This window comes from Vespa crabro, chromosome 11 (genome assembly GCF_910589235.1).
Source record: "Vespa crabro chromosome 11, iyVesCrab1.2, whole genome shotgun sequence".
Classification (NCBI taxonomy): Eukaryota; Metazoa; Arthropoda; class Insecta; order Hymenoptera; family Vespidae; genus Vespa; species Vespa crabro.
Genome location: NC_060965.1, coordinates 4,915,792 through 4,935,791, shown reverse-complemented (window position 1 = coordinate 4,935,791; position 20,000 = coordinate 4,915,792). Strand labels below are relative to the sequence as shown.

At 26.2% G+C, this 20,000-nt stretch overlaps 1 protein-coding gene across 4 annotated transcripts in view; it reads left to right on the top strand.

The window, feature by feature from the left end:
- Window positions 1-20,000, top strand: part of LOC124427831 — a 181,552-nt gene that overhangs the window by 137,990 nt on the left and 23,562 nt on the right. For all 4 annotated transcript variants that reach the window (XM_046971183.1, XM_046971181.1, XM_046971182.1 and 1 more), the window contains exon 4: window positions 19,796-20,000. This exon is cut by the window's right edge and continues 7 nt beyond it. In XM_046971183.1, the coding sequence (XP_046827139.1) occupies window positions 19,796-20,000 (205 nt within the window). The remainder of the gene's footprint in view (window positions 1-19,795) is intronic.

The following is a 20,000-nucleotide window of genomic DNA, read 5'->3' as shown; positions in this document are numbered from 1 at the left end:
AGAGAGAGAGAGAAAGAGAGAGAGATAGTGAGAGAGAAAGAGAGAGAAAGAGAGAATCATCGATAGTGATTCGCAGGCAAGTAAGCAAGCAGTATCAGAGTAAGCTTGTAGTATCAGAATCGTTCGCATGTCTTCTCGAGCGTGAAAACTCGTTTCGGCTTGGTCAGAACTCGCCTAGCGGTTTTGCTAACGGCAACGGTATGCGCCTGACTTCTTATGTTCGTAAATAAAATCTGGAATGGTTGCACGAGAAAGACAATCCAATCACCGGCTGCCAATCCTCGAAGAGAATGTGTCTCGTATGTTTCTATTTTTCTATTGTACAAGAAATTTTTTTATATCTTTTATCTGTTTTATATTTTTTTCTTTGTACTTTTTCTTTCTTTTTCTTTCTTTTTTTTTTTTTCAAACATAATATGAAAAAATAGTCATTCAATTATAAAATCTAATAATGTAATAATTTAATGCGTCTGTATGTGTATGTGGTAAACAATTGTGTACACGTTTCTTTTTCTTTTTCTTTTTCTTTTTCTTTTTCTTTTTCTTTTTCTTTTTCTTTTTCTTTCTTTATTCTTCTTCATATATAATAAAATAAATGATATAACGATTTATATTATATATATTTATATATTTTTATTATTATAACGTTATTTAATTCATTAATAAAATATTAATAATAACAATGTGTATGTGTGTATGTGTGTGTGTATGTGTGTATGTATGTGTATGTAATATGAAGATATAACTAATGTACAAGTTTAAAATTGATTAATTATTTTTATATGATATATAAATCTACATTTATATTTTTTTTATAATATAATACAATTCATTAACGTAGACGTAAATATACGGACATACATTTTATCAATTATATTCTATATATTTCTTTTAACCTTTTAATAAAAAAAAAAAAAAATCAATCAATATATTAAAATCAACGAAGTTCATAAGTGTATTTGTTTGTATCATCAACAATTAATTGTTAGTTCTGAAAAAATTCTTGAGATGAATCATAGAATTAAAAAAAGAGATGAGAAAGGAAAGAAATGATTCTGAATAAAGTTACAAAAAGATGATTATTTCTTTTTTCTTTTTGTTCTTTTTTTTTATTTTTTTCGTATTTTCAGAATCCATTTAAAATACCATGAACATTTATCTAGTTAAAGAAACTTTTACGACGACCAGTTCGGTTGCACCGCTTTATTCGAATAGCTTTTTCAAATGGCACTCTCGACGATTTCGATCGATCGAAGCTCGGATATCTCGAACGTACGTGACTTGTGAATCTTCTACTCCAGTTCGAATTTACTGCCGCTTTTAATACTCGTCTTTTTACCATTTACTTTTTCTCTGACTACGTGAAATCACTATTCCTATCTATAAAAAAAAAAAAAAAAAAAAAAAAAAAATAAAAGAAAAGAAAAGGAAAAGAAACGAATGAATTCTAAACTTTCTTTGACTTTTATTTTCTACAAAAAAAAATTTTTTATCGAAATTTCAAAAATATTCTATTTAAAAAATGATATTCCGTATTTTTTAAGGTATTATTTATCAGCAACCATTAGATAATTAATAATAATAATAATAATAATAATAATAATAATAATAATAATAATAATAATAATAATAATAATAATTTCTTAATAAATAAATAAATAAATATATATATATATATAATTAATCTTTATGAGAATGATAAAAAAGGGAAAATAAAAAGAAAATCAAATTAGCGAAATTAATATTTTTACTAAATCGATATGTAATTTTTAAAACAAAAATACTAAAACCTTCTATGATATCCATACTGTTATTAATTTAAAATACGAATTATCATTTAATTCGTACTTTTGTAAAGTCTGGTTGAAATTAGTTGAAAATGTCGAACTTCATCAGAACTCTTTAAAATTCAGATGAAGATTCTCAAGGGTCTATTCTTTCCTTCTCTCTCTCTCTCTCTCTCTCTCTCTCTCTCTCTCTCTATCTATCTATCTATCTATCTATCTCTCTCTCCACGCTTTGGCATTAACTTTCGATCGCTCGCTTTTTCTTTGGTCGGCTTAAGAGAGCTCGATTAATGGCGCTTTAAGAGCTAATTCGACATTAATTGCACTCTCTCGAGAGCGTGCCAAGCTCTGTATAAACTAACCTCTCCCCTTTTCACCCCTAACCATTGCTCCTTCACTATTTCTCTCTCTCTCTCTCTCTCTCTCTCTCTCTCTGTTTCTCTCTCTCTTGCTCTCTCCACTCTTCTACGAAGTACGACACGACCTTCGCTTAATTACGATGGAATTCAATTAAGCGAGCCGAGACGGTTTGCACTTGGCTCCGATGACGATAGAAGAAAGCTAGAACGTATATACATATATACATATATATATATATATATATATATATATATATATATATATACATATATTTTATATGTTCGTTCGTAGTACACATATGTACATATATGTTCTTTTTTCTTTTATTATTTTTTCATTTCTTTTTCTTTTTTCTTTTTTCTTTGTATATTTTTTTATTATTGCTTCGTCTGATTTTAAAAAAAGTATTGAAATTTCAAATCGATGGATAATATCGTCGAAAAATTAAATATCATTAATTGAATTAATTTGAGATATTTTGTAAGATGTTAAGATGGCAACGTAGAACAGTTCTTTTCTCGGCAATGAAATTATATCATTTTATAACTTTTTTATTTATTTTTTCTTTTTTTTTTTTTTTGCGAAATTGATATAAATAAATCATTATAATAATATTCTTGTTCTAAAGAAATTGTTTTTATTTAATAAAAAATAAATATATATAATCAAATATCAATTAAATAAATTATATAAATATTGATTATTATCTTTCGTGTATATTAATTTTTCTTTTTATTTATATCAAATGAAACCTCTTTTGTAATTATTACCATAAATGAATTTCTTACTTTTGTACGACATTATAATTATTTGTAATTATTTATTGAATTATAATTATTACGTCGCACGATAATTATTTATAATTATATATTTATTTATTATAAAATTTCTTAGATTATTATAAATATCCAAAACTTTTGGAATGTACGAGGTATTTTTATTATATCACTTCTTTGTTTTATTTTTTCTTTTTGTTTTTTTTTTTCCCCCCCCCCGAGTACGAAAATTACGCAAATTCCAAGCGTGTCGAAAGTCTCATCTCGAAACGACCTCGTTCGAGAGTACAAGCGGATATTTTTAAACGCTTCGAGCCGAAGCTTCGATCGAGTTGCTTTCGATGATTCTCTCTCAGTCTTGAGATAGAGATCATCGAGTTATTATATATTTCGTTTCTTTCTTTCACCCTCTCTCTCTCTCTCTCTCTCTCTCTCTTTCTCTCTTATACATACACACACACTTTTCATTTTGTTTTAATTAAAAAATTAGTAAATTAACATTTATATACGTATATATATATATATATATATGTACTATAATTTATTTTAATTTTAATTACAACTGAAAAAATTGTGTACTACTCTTTTTTTTTTTAACGAAATGATGTGAGATTAAAAACACGTGTCTAATACAAATTAAACATTTATTATGTACAGTGACTTAGAAAAATATTTGGAAGTAGTTTGAAGATTTATTGTGTTGATAGAAAAAAAAAACTATATCGTAATAAATGCCACAATTTATTTTAATTTTTAATAAAACTGAAGTTCCATATTTATTATTCGTTCTTCTTTTTTTTTTTTCTTTTTAATAGAATGATGTAATATTAGAAACACGTGTCGAGTTAGAATTAATTATTTTAGAAAATAGATATAGAAAAATATTCAGTTATAATGTGAATTAAAAAATAATTATATTTTATTTTAATGATAAATATAAAATGTGGCATAATTATTAATTTTTAATATACTTGATATCCAAATATCTTTTCCGAGTCTTCTGTATAATAACACACGATCTCTTTCTCGTTTCTATTTCTATTTTAATATATCGAAAGAAAACACTATTCAAAACATTTCTATTCTAATATATCAAAAGAAAACAATATTTAAAACGTTCTATTTTTAAAGAACAAAATCGACTTCCTGGTTATAAAAATATTTTCGAAAGAACATGGACTATTCTAAATTAATTTCAAATAACATTGACCGTATCTAAAGAATCTTTAGAAATTATTTCGATTTTCTTCCTCCAATTGATTGTCATTCGATCGCGAAAATATTCCAAGATATTTTCACTTTTAAAGAAATTCAATAGAATTTTCGATTGCACAGATTAAAAATATTTCATAAAATTTCAATCAATTTCAAGGATTCTCCAATTCATTGTTTTAGAAAATATGAAACAAATAAGAGGAAAGTTCAATTTATTTAATTCATTAATCATAAAAATTGTAAATTGAATGGAGATAAATAAAAATAAAAATTAAAAATTGTACCAAACGATACATCAATGATAATTAATTAAAATAATTCTATATATAAAAACAAAAATGTTATTTAATCATTATAAAATAAATCAAATAATACAAATCTATCAAACTCTTTGTGACTCGGAAATAATAACAATCAATGGTGGTGATTAGTATTGGTACGAAACATTTAATAACATTGTGAATAAAGTGAAACAAAAAAGGAAAAAAGAAAAAGAAACACATAAAAGAAGAAGAAGAAGAAAGGAAGAAGAAGTAGAAGAAGTAGAAGAAGAAAAAAAATGCCAAGGCACAGGTTTTATCGAACAGAACAGAAAAGTCGACTCCCAGATTTGACCAGTGACGTGTGCCGATTGTTATCCTACAAAGGTTTGAACGGTCTGGTCAAAGGTCATGCCGAGGAACGAGAAACGAAGGTTAGAACTAAAAGAAAAAAAATCAGAAACGAAGAGGAGAAAGGGGAGGAGAAAGAAAAGGAAGATGAGGACGAGGATGAAGATCAAGATGAAAATAATGAGACAGAGAAGAAAAGGGGATTCAACGAAGAGTCGAGAAAAAAATCGATTGAAACTAAGGTAGGCGAAAACGTGAAAGTATTGTCCAATGATTAATACTATATCATTAAGGGAAATTATTTTATGTTAACTTAAATCACGATTAATTAACGTGCATTTGTATTTGTTATGTATGGAAATTATGTAATTAAAAAAAATTTTTAATTTATTAATATTATTACTATTATTATTATTATTATTATTATTATTATTATTATTATTATTATTATTATTATTATTATTATTATTATTATCATTATTATTATTGTTGTTGTTGTTGCTATTATTATTATTATTATTTTGATTATTATTATTAGTAAAATTATTGATAAGATTTTTATTTTTTCTATCCTTGAATTTTAATTTCGACATCGTTGAGAGAATGAGTTCCACTTGAATAAAAAGAATAGGAATAATTGAAAGAGAGGAAGAGAGAGAGTGAGAGGGAGAGAGAACGTCTAATTAGGAAGTTAATTAAAAGGTACAATTATTTAAAATGTTTATCCGAATGACTGACTTTCGTTTTAATGAAAAGATTCAAATTTGATGGTTTATTTATATATATAAAAATATATATATATATATATATTTATATATATATATATATATTTTGTGTAGTTGATTTATAATAAGTTTTATCAAAATTAAAAAAAGAGAAAAAAAACAACATAGAAAAATAGAAAAGTAATAAAAAAAAATATTACTCTGTTTGACAATGGTATAACATTAAACTTCGTGTGTGAATTTAAATAAGATGAAGATTTATTCATATTCTTGATAAATTTTGAAAAAAAAAAAAATAATGTTTAATAATATTCTGTGTATACGTACATATACGTATGTGTATTTATACGTCGTGATACTAATACACAGATGTAAAGTTAGAATTTGTTTTTAATTTTTTATTTTGTATTATTTTTTCCTTTTTACATTTTTTAATCGGCTTAAATAACGTACAATGACGAAGGCGAAAGGAAAATATCGTTTGTGGTCGACCACTATCGATATTTGCTTTCGATTAAACAGACCGTGAGCTCTCTTCTAGAATTTCAATGTTACATCGAATGATATAAAATGATGTATCACGTGTATGCGCTTATATATATATATATATATGTGTGTGTGTGTGTGTTGAGAAAAGAATCATTATGCATTATTAAAACTTGCAATAATATTATCATTTATATTTTATTGATAATATTATTTTTCCCTAATTTTCGTATAATTTTCCCTAATATTTTTGTCTATATAAAAAGTTCATCTTATTCATGCACCTCTTTTTTTTTTTAATCACCTTTTCTTCTAGACAAAATATTGTTATTTTATATTTGTCGATCGTCAATCCTTTTCTTTTTTCTAATTTGTTTCTATTTTTAAAAAATTGATATTTTTTTGTATTATTAGATACAATAAAGTGAAATAAATTAATTTCTATAGAATATAACACAATGAATATGTAAAAATAATAAATAATATAATTTTTTTATAAAAAATTATTAATTATATTTATATATATAGTAATAATAATAATAATAATAATAATATTCCAAAATAATGAAAAGTTCGAGTTCCATAGAAAAAGCCAATAATAATAAAGAAATATATAAGAAATAATTACTACACAACATATTTATGTAATAATAAAAATAATAATAATAATAATAATAATAATAATAATAATAATAATAATAATAATCGTATCTTCTACAAAATTCGAATACGATGAAAAGTCATATAAAATCGAAACTCGACAATACATATGAATCCACGGATAGAATTGGAAAACCATGATGTAAATCACACGTTTAATTTACGTTCTCGAACGTACGTGTTTTTCTTACCGGTTGAAAACACACGTACGTTCTCGTTATCGTCATATTACGTCGTCGGCTTTACAGGAAAATACGAGTTTGCCGAGGCTCATAGTTATCCAATAGCGAGAGATGTTTACCTACCCTCCGATGACGTGCATGTATGTATATACATACATGTTGTGTATTTTAAAATGATAGCAAGTAGAACACATAGTTCTGCCAGTTAGAATCAGTTGAGTTGGATAAATTGTCCATTTAAAAAACAAAAAAAAGACAATTTAATAAAAAACATAACAATAGTAATAACAATAATAATAATAATAATAATAATAATAATAATAATAATAATAATAATAACAATAATAATAATAATAATAGTAATAGTAATAAAAGTAATAATAATAATAATAACAATAACATGCAAAGTTTACTTGACAAATTAGCAAGCTAGATTAATCAAAATTTATAATTTTTATAAAATCAAAAGAAAATCTATACCCTTTTCTATATCTCATTCTTTATCTCTCTCTCACTCTCTCTCTCTCTCTCTCTCTCTCTCTCTCTCTCTCTCTCTCTCTCTCTCTCTCTATCTCTTTCTTTCTCATATTACTATTACACCATTTTTTACCGCAAACTAGAAAAAAGAAAAAAAATAAAGAGAGAAAGAGAGAGAGAGAGAGAGAGAGAGAGAGAGAGAGAGAGAGAGGTAAAAAGAGAAAGGGAGAAAGAAATATTCTATCGATTACACAGAAATTCACGTTATTTCGATGCCATTTGAAACACCTTTGATTCGAGCCATTCGTTTACGCTTTGAATTCCCTGCATGTACAGTAATCCTTCGGAACCTTTCGATACTATCGAGTTTACTCCTGACTAAGCAAACAGAATAGGAAGCTCGAGTTTTCATCTCTCTCCTTCTCTCTCTCTCTCTCTCTCTCTCTCTCTCTCTCTCTCTCTCTCTCTCTCTCATGCTTACTATCTCTCCTCTCTTTTCTTCCTCTCTATCACTATCTCTGTCGTCATTTACTCAGCGAATTCTTGACGACTTTCAAAGTGTGTTTAGCGAAACAGAATATATCACTAACGTATCATTTCGTTTGGTCATTCGCAAATACTCTCTCGTTTCTTGTTGTTTGATTTTAAACAGTTCCATGTTTAAACGTTAACATAAGCTTTCGCATAAATGTATTTCGAATCAATTCTAATTGAAAATTGTTTAATCAAAAAAAATTTCATTGTTTTCTCATGGAACATTAAATGATTGCGATTAAAAATGAATTTATTTTATTTTCTTTTTTTTTTTTTCTTTTTTTTTTTTTGTTCCGTTTAATATTATAAATTTATAAATGTATTATTTGAAAAAAGAAAAGAGAAGAAAAAAGAAAATTATTTATTTCCAATAAAAATGATCGATTCAACTCATCAATTTAATAAACAATGATAAGATGTTTATTAAAGGATTAAAGATTACAGATTAGAATATGTTCGATATATAAAATGCAATTATTAACCAATAGATGATTAAAGGTAATAGATAATATAATTACAAATAGCTGACTATTGTGAACATCATTAATGATCAATCAAATTGATGGAATGATATCAATTATCTTTATCCTTCGTATATAATAATTAACACATTTGAAATAGGTTTATATATTAATGATCCCTTAACATTGATTTGTTATATACCAGCCAATGTATTTACATAACTACGAAAATACAATTTATAGTTTTTATGTCATCATTCATATCATTTTTTTTTAATTATCTAAAGTAATATAAAAACTCAAAATCTTATAACAAAAAAATATTTTATAACAAAAGCACGTGTATTTTTATAATAAATTATATATTCGTGAAATGATATCAATAATAATTTGAAAATAATTATAAATCTAATGATATTGATGATAATTACAAAATAAATATGAAACAATTGATAATATTCTAATATTGATGATATCTTATATATTAACATAATTAATATAATAATAATATTAATTTGACATTGATAATAACTTAAAAGAAACATTTGTTAAATAATATTGATAATAATACAAAATAATGTTAATAGTAATTCCAAATACGTAGATATAAACTTCGATTTATTATATAATATGAGCATAATGTCTATCCTACATTTCGCAAATTTATTAAAAAATTTATTAATTAATTATTGAAATTACAAACGTGGATTTTCTTTACAAATTACAGCTTGACTCAAACATTTTATATATATATATATATATATATATATATATATATATAAAATGTGTGTGTATATATATATATATATATACACACAGACATATGCCCATGCACATACACACTAATTCAATAATATTAGAATAAGAAATTGGTATAACAAATTTGATCTAATCGTTGAAATTAAAAGCTAATATCGAGATGAGATGATTGATCAATAATGCTTAAAAAATATAGATAAACAGATAAGTAGATAGATAAATAAATAGATAGATAGATGGATAAATAGATGTATTGAACAAAATGGGGATGTTTTCGAGGTGTCGAAGAGGTGACGAAACATCGACCATCGGACACTCTCGGTTGGAGGAGCAATCGGTGGTAATTAGGGTAGCTCACACAGCCACAAAACGCGTGGAACGTTACAGAACTAAAGCTGGAGCATCGGAAAGCTCTTTCTGATGCGTTAAGCCGACGAGTGAGACTAGCTAACCATTGTACGCGAACGGATTTTCGGTTTGCCACGACACGGTTCATGAATATTCAAGGGGTTGCTCATCCCTTGCTCTGCCCCTCCCCTAGAATGACCAAGAGATCTTCGACAAAAGGACCAACGAAAATTCATTCGTCTTCTATAAGTATTTGTGTGTGTATGTGTGTATGTGTGCCTATGTGTGATTTTTAAGTTCATATGTATGAGTTTGATTAAGAGAAAATTAAATATCTTATAAACATTAAAATCTACCGAAAGTTTAACATTTGATTTTTCTTATTTTTTGTTTTTTCTCTCGCGCATCCGTGTGTGTGTGTGTGTCTGTGCGTTTGTAAAGGGTGGACTAAGTTTATATGTATAAATATGCCAGAGCGGATTAAATGTTTCATAAAATATCCTGTCGAAAGTTTAACGTTGATTTTCTCTCTCTCTCTCTCTCTCTCTCTCTCTCTCTCTCTCTATCTCTATCTCTATCTCTATCTCTCTTTCTTTCTCTCTCTTTTTTTCTCTCTCTTTTTTTCTCTCTCTCTCTCTCTTTTATTCTTTTGGTTATGTTGATGTCACATATGTATATTTGTATGCAGATATGCGTGTGTGTATGTATATATAGTTTAAAATTTTTTCTATGTATTAGTACAGTAAAAAGGATCAAATGTTTCATAAACAGTAAAACCTGTCGAAAGTTTAACGTTGATTTTTCTTCTCTTTTCTTTTTTTTTTTTATTTTATTTTTTCGTTTCTGTTTTTTTTATCATTGTTATTTTAATTTAGGTAAATTCTCTTGTCAAAATCTTTTCGAGATAATGGATGTATGTCGAGCTAATGGATGTAGATTTTAGAATTCTTGATTAAGGTCTCTATTTTAGCTTAGAAAATAATTAATCTTTTAATTGTCTTACTATCGACGATTAGCAATTTTTGAATTTTTTTTAATAAGAAATATAAATGCTAGATATTATTAAAAAAAAAAATATATATATATATTATTAAATGAAAAGAAAAAAATCGAACGTTTCATTAAAATTTATAATGAAATTAATTTTTATTAAAAGTAGCAAAGGTATTTATTGAACAAATTAATTGAACAAAGAAATTATTGATAAAGATAGAAAAAAATATAATCAAAAAGTGTCTGATATATTTTATAACAATTCGGAAACATCGAATTGAGGTCGCAAGAAATTAATGGGGTTAAACCTTTGAAATCTTTAGGATAGGAAAACTAAAGAGCTTTGCAGAATATACCCACTAATTACAGTTCACTGCGAGCTGGAAATGTAAAAGGTAAAAGGAGAGATAAAGAGAAAAAGAGAGAAAGAGAGAGAGACAGAGAGAAAAAGAGAGAGAGAGAGAGAGAGAGAGAGAAAGAGAACCCTTTGATGAATAATATTTATTTTCAAATCGTTTAACACCACATTTTCGAGTTTCGAGTTGTTATTAATGTTACTGGAGCTTTTTTAATGCGTTTATTTATAAGCGCTTACTTTATACTAACTTTGCGTATAGTAATTCATCGCTAACTTTGCGTATAGTAATTCATCCCTAACTCTAAGATTTTTATGTCCATAGATATTTCTATGTAAATGAAAAATTAGTGGCTATTAATAATGTGAAAAGAAAATTGTTTCTTCGATAAAAAAAAAAAAAAAGGAATTTGTTTATTAATTATTTATTAACTTACACAATTTTGTAAATCAGACATGCGGTCTGAATTCTTTTTTTGTAAAATCAAATGAATTTAGATCGTGAGAATTTGTTTATAAAAATTGTTTATAACAAATTGTTAATTAATTATTAACAATATATTGAAAGAAAAAAAAAACATGAGGAAAATTATCTCCATTAAAATGATATTAGATTGAAGTATCAATAACTTTTAATACAGGAGATATTAAAAGATGTGATTATTAACAATATAAAAAGAAAATTAATTTGTTTCTTAATTACTTATTAATTTATGTAATTTTATAAATCATTGCTGCAATATGAATTCTTTTTCTATTTTTTTTTTTGTCGAAATAAGATGAATTGAATTTGTAATAATTTGTTTATAAAAATGATTTATAACAAATTGTTAAGTAATTATTAACAATATATTAAAAAATAGAGAAAAGTTTTCCCTTTAAAATGATATTTGTATCAAGTCTCTACGACTTTTAGTTACGAAGATATTTCCATTTAAATGAAAGACATTTACGTTGACCCACTGATCTATATAATTTCATTCAATTGGCACGGTGACACACTGACCTATATAAATTCCGAGAATTTACACGATCCTACTACTATTACTACTACTACTACTACTACTACAATTACTACAATCAGCTGTATTATGCGTATTATGAATGAAAATTTTTAAAAGGCGATATCTCCGGAACGAAAAGTCGTAGAGACTTGAAACAACCACCATTTTCAAGTATAATTTATTCTTTATTTATTTAAATATTGCAATAATATTGTTCTAATAAAATCGATTTTGTTAATAATTTTTAAATTCGAATTTTTTTTTTCTTTTCTTTCATAATAATGACATAACCTATAATGAAATCATTGAAATTTTTATCGTAATCATGTATATTTTATTTTGTTTATTTAAAAATAAATGATAAAAGATTTAATAATAATAATAATCGATAATGTAATAAAATTGTCAAATCGAAAGCTCAAAAGATATTTCCTTTTTATTTTTACTTTCTATTTTTTATTTATTTATTTATTATTACTATTACCATTTACTTATTACTATTCTTACGTACATTTAACTTACATCCCTCCAAATGATTTCTTATCAATATTGAAATTAAAATATCTACTAAATTAATAATTTTTCAACATACACGAGTTAATACTTTTATATAAAGAATATAAAAGAGTTGCATCGATCAATGCAATCAAAAATATATATTATACTATTTAAAATGAAAACATAGTTAATCTTTATAACTTCGTATAGTACAATTTTAGTTAAACGAAATTTCTCCATATCTTTAAAAAGAATAGTGATATTCAAGGTGATCAAAGTTATTGCTCTATCTTGTATATATATCTTATATATATGGAAGAGAAGATAGGCACAAAAGAGAGAGAGAGAGAGAGAGAGAGAGAGAGAAGGAGAAACAGGGGTTATCGCTTGTAAGTTGGTACAGAAGGTCGTTGCCTCGCCTCGTATCACCCTCTTTTGATTTTCACCGTTGTATCTGTCGTTAAAGATACCTTCTTGCCGTAGGGTGTCACAAAAGAGTCACATCAAAGTCGAGACTACCTAGGAACGATCGAGTAACAATGTCCTATCTTCTTTATCTTTTTTATACCTCTTAGGTTTCAGAACTCTATTTTTCTTATCTTCTTTTTCTTTTCTTTTTTTTTTCTTTTTTTTTTTTTTGTTAAATCCTTCATTTATTTCCCATATTCTCCAAAAGAAAAAAAAAAGAAGAAGAAGAAGTTTAAACACATACATTGTTCTTATCGTAAATACATATGTACGTACATTTTTATTAATATTTATTAATATAATATAATATATTCATAGTACAATAAATTATTTAAACTTTTGATTATATTCATCATTTAAAATCAATGATATCATAGTTTAAGTTATAAATGAAAATATGCAATCGCATTAATTACATTTAATTTCTACTTAAAATCATGAATATCACAATTAATTTCATAATCATAATAATCATTATCTGTCGTCTATTTTACAAAAATATTTTTTTCGTTAATAATATGTATAATTAATTACTGTTTAATCAAATTATAATATAAATATTGAATCTTTTTATAATATCGTGAAGAAGACGATCAATGATTTTTCCCATAAATTTAATTAATATGCTTGATTTTTATATTATAATAATATTATAAAAGTTAAACAAAATATGTATTCACGATTATTATGCAATCATCATCATCATCATCATCATCATCATCATCATCATCATCATCATCATCATCATCATCATCATCATTATTATTATTATTATTATTATTATTATTATTATTATTATTATTATTATTATTATTATTATTAATTTATAATAATTTTGTCTTTTTTAGTTTTTTTTTTTTTTACATTTAAAATACTTTAAGAAAGTACAAAGAAAAGTGTAAAAATTAAAAGAACGATATAAACGTTAAAGAGAAAACGTTAAAAACGTATAATACACCGTAATATAAAGAATAAAAGAGGTATCGTTGTTTTCCATTCGATTTATTGGTAAATCCTAGGTAAATTTATCGGACGAACCAGGCAATTTGGAATTTACGCAGTGGTTGAACATGTTCGATATCAGCGATGCGTTTCTCTAACAGAGCAGCCGTTAGAGTGCGTACCTAGAAGAGGCTTAACGTTATATCCGTTATAATTGGATCGAGATTAAATTAGCTTCCGAGCATGATTGAAGTTTAACGTGTCGGCCATCTAATACAGACATAGACATTTATGTACGTGCGACGCGGGCGTGCGCGCGCGCACACACACACACACACACAGAAACATACTAGTTGAATTTCTTCTTTGTCTCTCTATATCTTTTTCATCTTCATCTATATGATTATAGTTGTCTCGATAGACGTGATTTCACCTATTTAAAATCTAACAAACTTGTTTCTTAACTTAATCATTTTCTTCTTCTTTTTGTTCTTTGTTTTCACTTCTCTTTCTCTCTCTCTCTCTATTTCCTCTCTTTCTCTCTCTGTCTAATATCAAAACGATTCTTTAATGATTCGTAATTTGACTTTATTTGTGTATCGTTATATGGAATATTGACAACAGAATGATCGAAAAATGAATGTAAATTAATTGGCATATTTTTTTTTTTCTTTTGTTTAGATTATTAATAAAAAGTAAAATAGAAATAATTTTATGATACTATAATTTAAAGCGATCATTATTTTTAATATACTAATGCAAATTCGTTCATCAGATTATTTAATGGCTTGTGTTTTCTTTATATTAACGATTAAAAAATAATCGATAGTGGAATTTTCGATACTGGGATAATCATTGTTTTTGATTGTTTGTCTTATAGATTGACATAGATTAATAAAAATTTGTTTTTGATTGTAACGATGTATCTAAATGTATATTTTTACAATAAGAATATAACTATAAATTATACAAATTATACAAGAGATATCGTTGTTGTTATTATCATTTGAATACAAATTGATAATTAATTCGATTTATTTTCAATTCTTTTTATATAATAAATATAATAATATCACTACCTACTACATATTACTAATAAATATCTTTTTAATTATATACATACATATACATTTTTGAAAAATCAATGAATTCGATATAATACAATTCAAAATACTCATTAGATTGTATAATAAATAAAACAATACTACCTAAGTACTTATAATATACAATAAAAATTTTAATAAAATTATATATATATATATATATATATATATATATGTACATATTAAAAAGTAAATAAATGGATGAAATAGATATTTAATTGGAAAAATTCATTGAAGAAATTCCGAAAACTTTGAAATGGTTTTGCTGAAAGATGTTTGGTCTTTAATGATCATAATCAGATCGAGAGATCTTTAAAGAGGTTCTCACTCCTTTTGACCTACTCCAAGCTTCACGGTATTGGTCAGAAGTTAAGTCGATTTCGAAAGAAGAGGAAAGAAAAAGAAAGAAAATGAAAGAAAGAAAGAAAAAAGAAGTCAGTAGGTCGAACCTTTTTGAATTCCATGGAGAGTCTCTCATGGCTCAAAGAACACCTTTTCAAGGAATTTATGTGACCAAAGACACCAACCTCTCTGCCCTTATTCTTTTCGTCCTATCACTGGAACAGAACGTGGGGGAAAACGAATTTCTAAGGATTCATTTTTCATAAAAGGACTCTACGTGATTTACAACTTGAAATATTTTACCACGATACATCTTATTTTCATGTGATACATTTTATTTTTCATGAAATTTATTTATGTTTTCTTTCTTCTTGTTTTTCCATTTTCTCTTGTTTTTTTTATGAGTATAAAAATTTTATACCAATACTCACTGACACTTTGTATGTGTGTGCGCGTGCGCGAAGTATCTTGAAACGTATGTCTTTGAAATCATTGTTATTTATTTATTTTTTTTTTTAAAGTTGCACGCGTTTTTAAATTATTTAACAAATTAGTATTAATATTTAACAAATGAATTTGTATGCCGATAAATATAAATGCATGATTATACGAATAGTATTGAAGTTAATTCATAAATAATAGTTTTCATTAATAAGAAATTTATTATGATGAATTTAATAAATGTTATGTGGAAAATTGTTTATTATTAATATTTCTTAATTTTATTATTTTGCATACGTTTTAAATCAATAATTATTATTTATATTTGATTATTAGATTAATACTATTATTTATATTACATATTCATATAAATAATAATTATATATATATATATATATATATGAGCCGCTTATTTTGAAAATGGTCTAACTCCATTTATCTTCAAATCGAGATATTTAAGGGTTTGCGTTTCAATGAATTTAAAAATATACGTATAGGATACTAATGAGTTATACTACTTAAGTGTATCTAATGGTGTTAAATTTATAGTTCCTATTAAAATAGTGACAATTATTAAGTGAATAATATGCGTTTTCTTATCAAGAATGGAGTTAGGCCACTTTCTAAATTAACAATCAGATTCATTATAAAATTTGAAGGTGCCCAAGTCCATTCAACATAATATAAGATGCTTCAAATTGAAAAAAACAATATTCAATTTATTTTACATATCTTTAAAACACTTCGAAAACATAATTTATGCGATTCAAAACATTTTTTAACTACATAACGTACAAAACGAACATAAATTTATTACAAAACAATTTACTACTCATCTAGATTTTGTGTGTGTGAAAGGGATTTGAAGAAATCATGATGTTCCGGTGGTATATATCGTAATAGATCAATTATGTCCTTGAATTTTGCTGTTGTAATTTGTCTGATATTTTTATACAGTGGTGTCAATACAATATTTTCGAACTTTCTTGGTTTACCCCGACGTGGTAATAAATTTTGGACTTAAAAATTTTCATTTTCATTCATTGATGTCTTATAGAAAATTTTATATTATAAAGAAATATTTTTTATTTCTTTTTATTACAAGGATTTTCATTTATTTGTATAATAACTTTTACAATGGTTCACGTTCAAGTGTTTCATCGAAAAATAATTTCTTTTTTTGTTTTTACAAATTAAAATTATATTTTTATATATTATTATAATTTTTATATATTTATTCGATTTCAAATCGGACAAATATTTTTTTTCTTCTCTTTTTTTACGAATGACGATTTAAATTTTTATAAGGCTATTTACAGTTTTTCTACCTGAAATTTAGAAGGACTTCTTTTATACTACAAGAGACTGAGAAGGAGAGAGAAAGAATGACTAAATACACAGAAGGCGAGGCTAACCTAATAGGAGGCGGGGCCAAATACCCCAGGGAGCGGGGCTAATGTAGTAGAGGCGGGGCGAAGTATACCAGGGGGCGGGGCTAATCTAATAGGAGGCGGTACCAAGTCTCCTAGAAGGGCGGGGTTAAACTAGTAGGAGGCGGGACTAATGTAGTATAGGCGGGGCTAAGTATCCCAAGGGAGGGGCTAAACTAGTAGGAGGCGGAGCTAAACCAGTAGGAGGCGGGTCCAAGTCTCCTAGAAGGCGGGGCTAAACTAATAGGAGGCGGAGCTAAGTAGCCCATGGGCGGGGCCTAGTCTTATAGAGGGCGGGGCTAAACTAGTAGCAGGCGGGGCCAAGTGCCCTAGAGGGCGGGGCTAAACTAGTAGCAGGCGGGACTAAACTGATAGAGTGGGCTTAACCTAGTAAGCGCGGCCTAGACTATTAGGAGGCGGGCCCAAATATCCCAGGGGGCAGGGCTAACCTAGTAGGGGGGGTTAACGTGGTAGGGGGCGGGCATATACTGTGCTTCTGTATCTGTGGCTGTGTGTATGTATAGAGAAAAAGATGATAGTGGAGAAAATGTTTTCGTGGAAGAAACCTCTTGGAATTTGTATCCCAAGGGACCTGTTTCTCTCCGTTTCCTCGATTTTCAAAGATAGTCATATAGCCATATAGTCAATAGTCAGTATAGTCATTTATAATCCTTATTGTCATTTATAGTCCTTATAGTCATTTATAGTCTTTTATAGTCATTTATAGTCCTTATAGTCATTTATAGTCTTTTATAGTCCTGAGAGTCCTCATAGTCAGTATAGTCCTTATAGTCATTTCTAATCTTTATACTCCTTATAGTCGGTATAGTCATTTATAGTCATTTATAGTCATTTATAGTCATTTATAGTCCTTATAGTCCTTATAGTCATTTATAGTCCTTATAGTCCTTATAGTCATTTATAGTCTTTACTGTCGGTATAGTCAGTTATAGTCGGTATAGTCATTTATAGTTGGTATAGTCATTTATATTCGTTTGTAGTTAGTATAGTCATTTACAGTCAGTAGTCTTATACTCAATAGACACATAGTCAGTAGTCAACAACTTCCACTATATGTTCAATTTTCTATTACCATGGGAATCACCGCGATTAGATTAACCATGTTGTGATGATACCATTAATCCTTTGAATACTATGGGCACAAATATGCGTCCAGCGAAAGCTATCGATATAGACTAGGGAAGCAAATACGCGTGTGACAAAAATTATGTTTCTCTGTAATCATTATGTGCAAATTGCGATAAGGATGTTTTCAATAAGAATTCATTGTTAACGATAGTGGCGATTCGTTCTCGTCGACGTTATTGTTATTATAAAAAAAAAAGAAAAATGAAGAATAATTCTTCTTATATATATACATATATCATATTAATAACATACTATTTTGGATCTGTTAAATTATTCTTGTAAAATTTCACATCGAAAAATTAACATTAATAACATAAATTTATAATAAATTTTCAATGTATAATGTCTATATATCGTACATAAGAAGTTATTAATAATAATTCAAGAAAAAAATAATTAAATTAATAAATTATTGACTAACAATATAAACTTTAATATCTCTTTTCTTTTAAATGTATGACTTCAATATCCAAATAAAAAAAAAAATATATATATATATATATTTATATGTAAGTATATAAATTTAGAAACTGTCGTATTTATTAAAAAAAATCTTTAAAGCAAATGTCATAAATTTTATGATATATTTTCATAAATATTATACAAGTAGAGGATCAAAGGGCAAAGGACCAAAGGTTCCAGAAATACTTTGTAAACTAGCTTAGATAGCATGTCTCTCGTGCCTTCGTCGAAGACACCAAAAGCTCTTTGTTGTCCGCGCTTCTATAATTATTTTCAATTAATGTCAGCTTTTTCGTAAGGATCTCGCCCTTATTCCTAGTCCTTTATTCAGTAAACAACATTTTGTTTTCCAAAAGCATTCCATTCATCTTCCTATTCTCTCTCTCTCTCTCTTTCTTCCTTTCTTAATTTATGTTTCATGTCATTATTTAATAAAAGAAATTCATTTATTGTCAGACTTTTTAAATAGCATTGTTCTAATACTCGAATATTAAATCAAAAATTTAATTAGCTTTAAGAAATTTTTATTATAAAATTACATAACATATATTATTTAATTTTATAACATAATTGTTATTTTATAACATTATATAACATAATTATCTATTGATAATTGTAAAAATACGAATTTTATTATTAAATTCGAAATAATATAATAATTTATTAATAATAATATTAAATTCGAAAACATATATATATATATATATATATATATATATATATATATATATATATATTAATCTTGTTTAAGCTCGTTTTAATACAAAATTTTTTTCAAATAATGAAACAAATTTCTATAAAACGTAAATAACAATGAGAGTCTTCGTTCAACAATATTATATGAATTAAAAATAACGCATTTTTTGTTAACATTTTTATATTACATTTTTTTATATAACATTTATATATAACAAAATAATTATGTTGACGAATTAAAAAAAAACGAAAATAAAAAAATGAAAAAGAAATTCTAAACACGTGTTTTATTGTTAGATAATCTTGACTCAAATTTATTTATTTTCTTTTTTTTTTTCATTACCATCACAGTGTCTAATTATATATATATACATACATACATATATATATATATATATATATATATATATATATATATATATATAGAGAGAGAGAGAGAGAGAGAGAGAGAGAATGAACAAAGTAAAAATATTCGTGATTTGTAAGCTAACTTTTATAATATATTTTTCTTTTTTACCATTTATTTTTCAGGAACTCGAAAGAAGTTCATCGAGAGAGACATTGTCATCGCCAGTTGGAAACAGTCCAGTTTGTTGTCAACCATGCAGTCCACCTTGCAGTCCACCACCGGCACCAGCTGCATACATATCAAGTGCTCGTGCCTCTTCAAGAAGACTCACTACCGGAAGTGGACTCGGAGGACTTCCATCTCCAGAAAGAGATCCTTTTGGAAGAT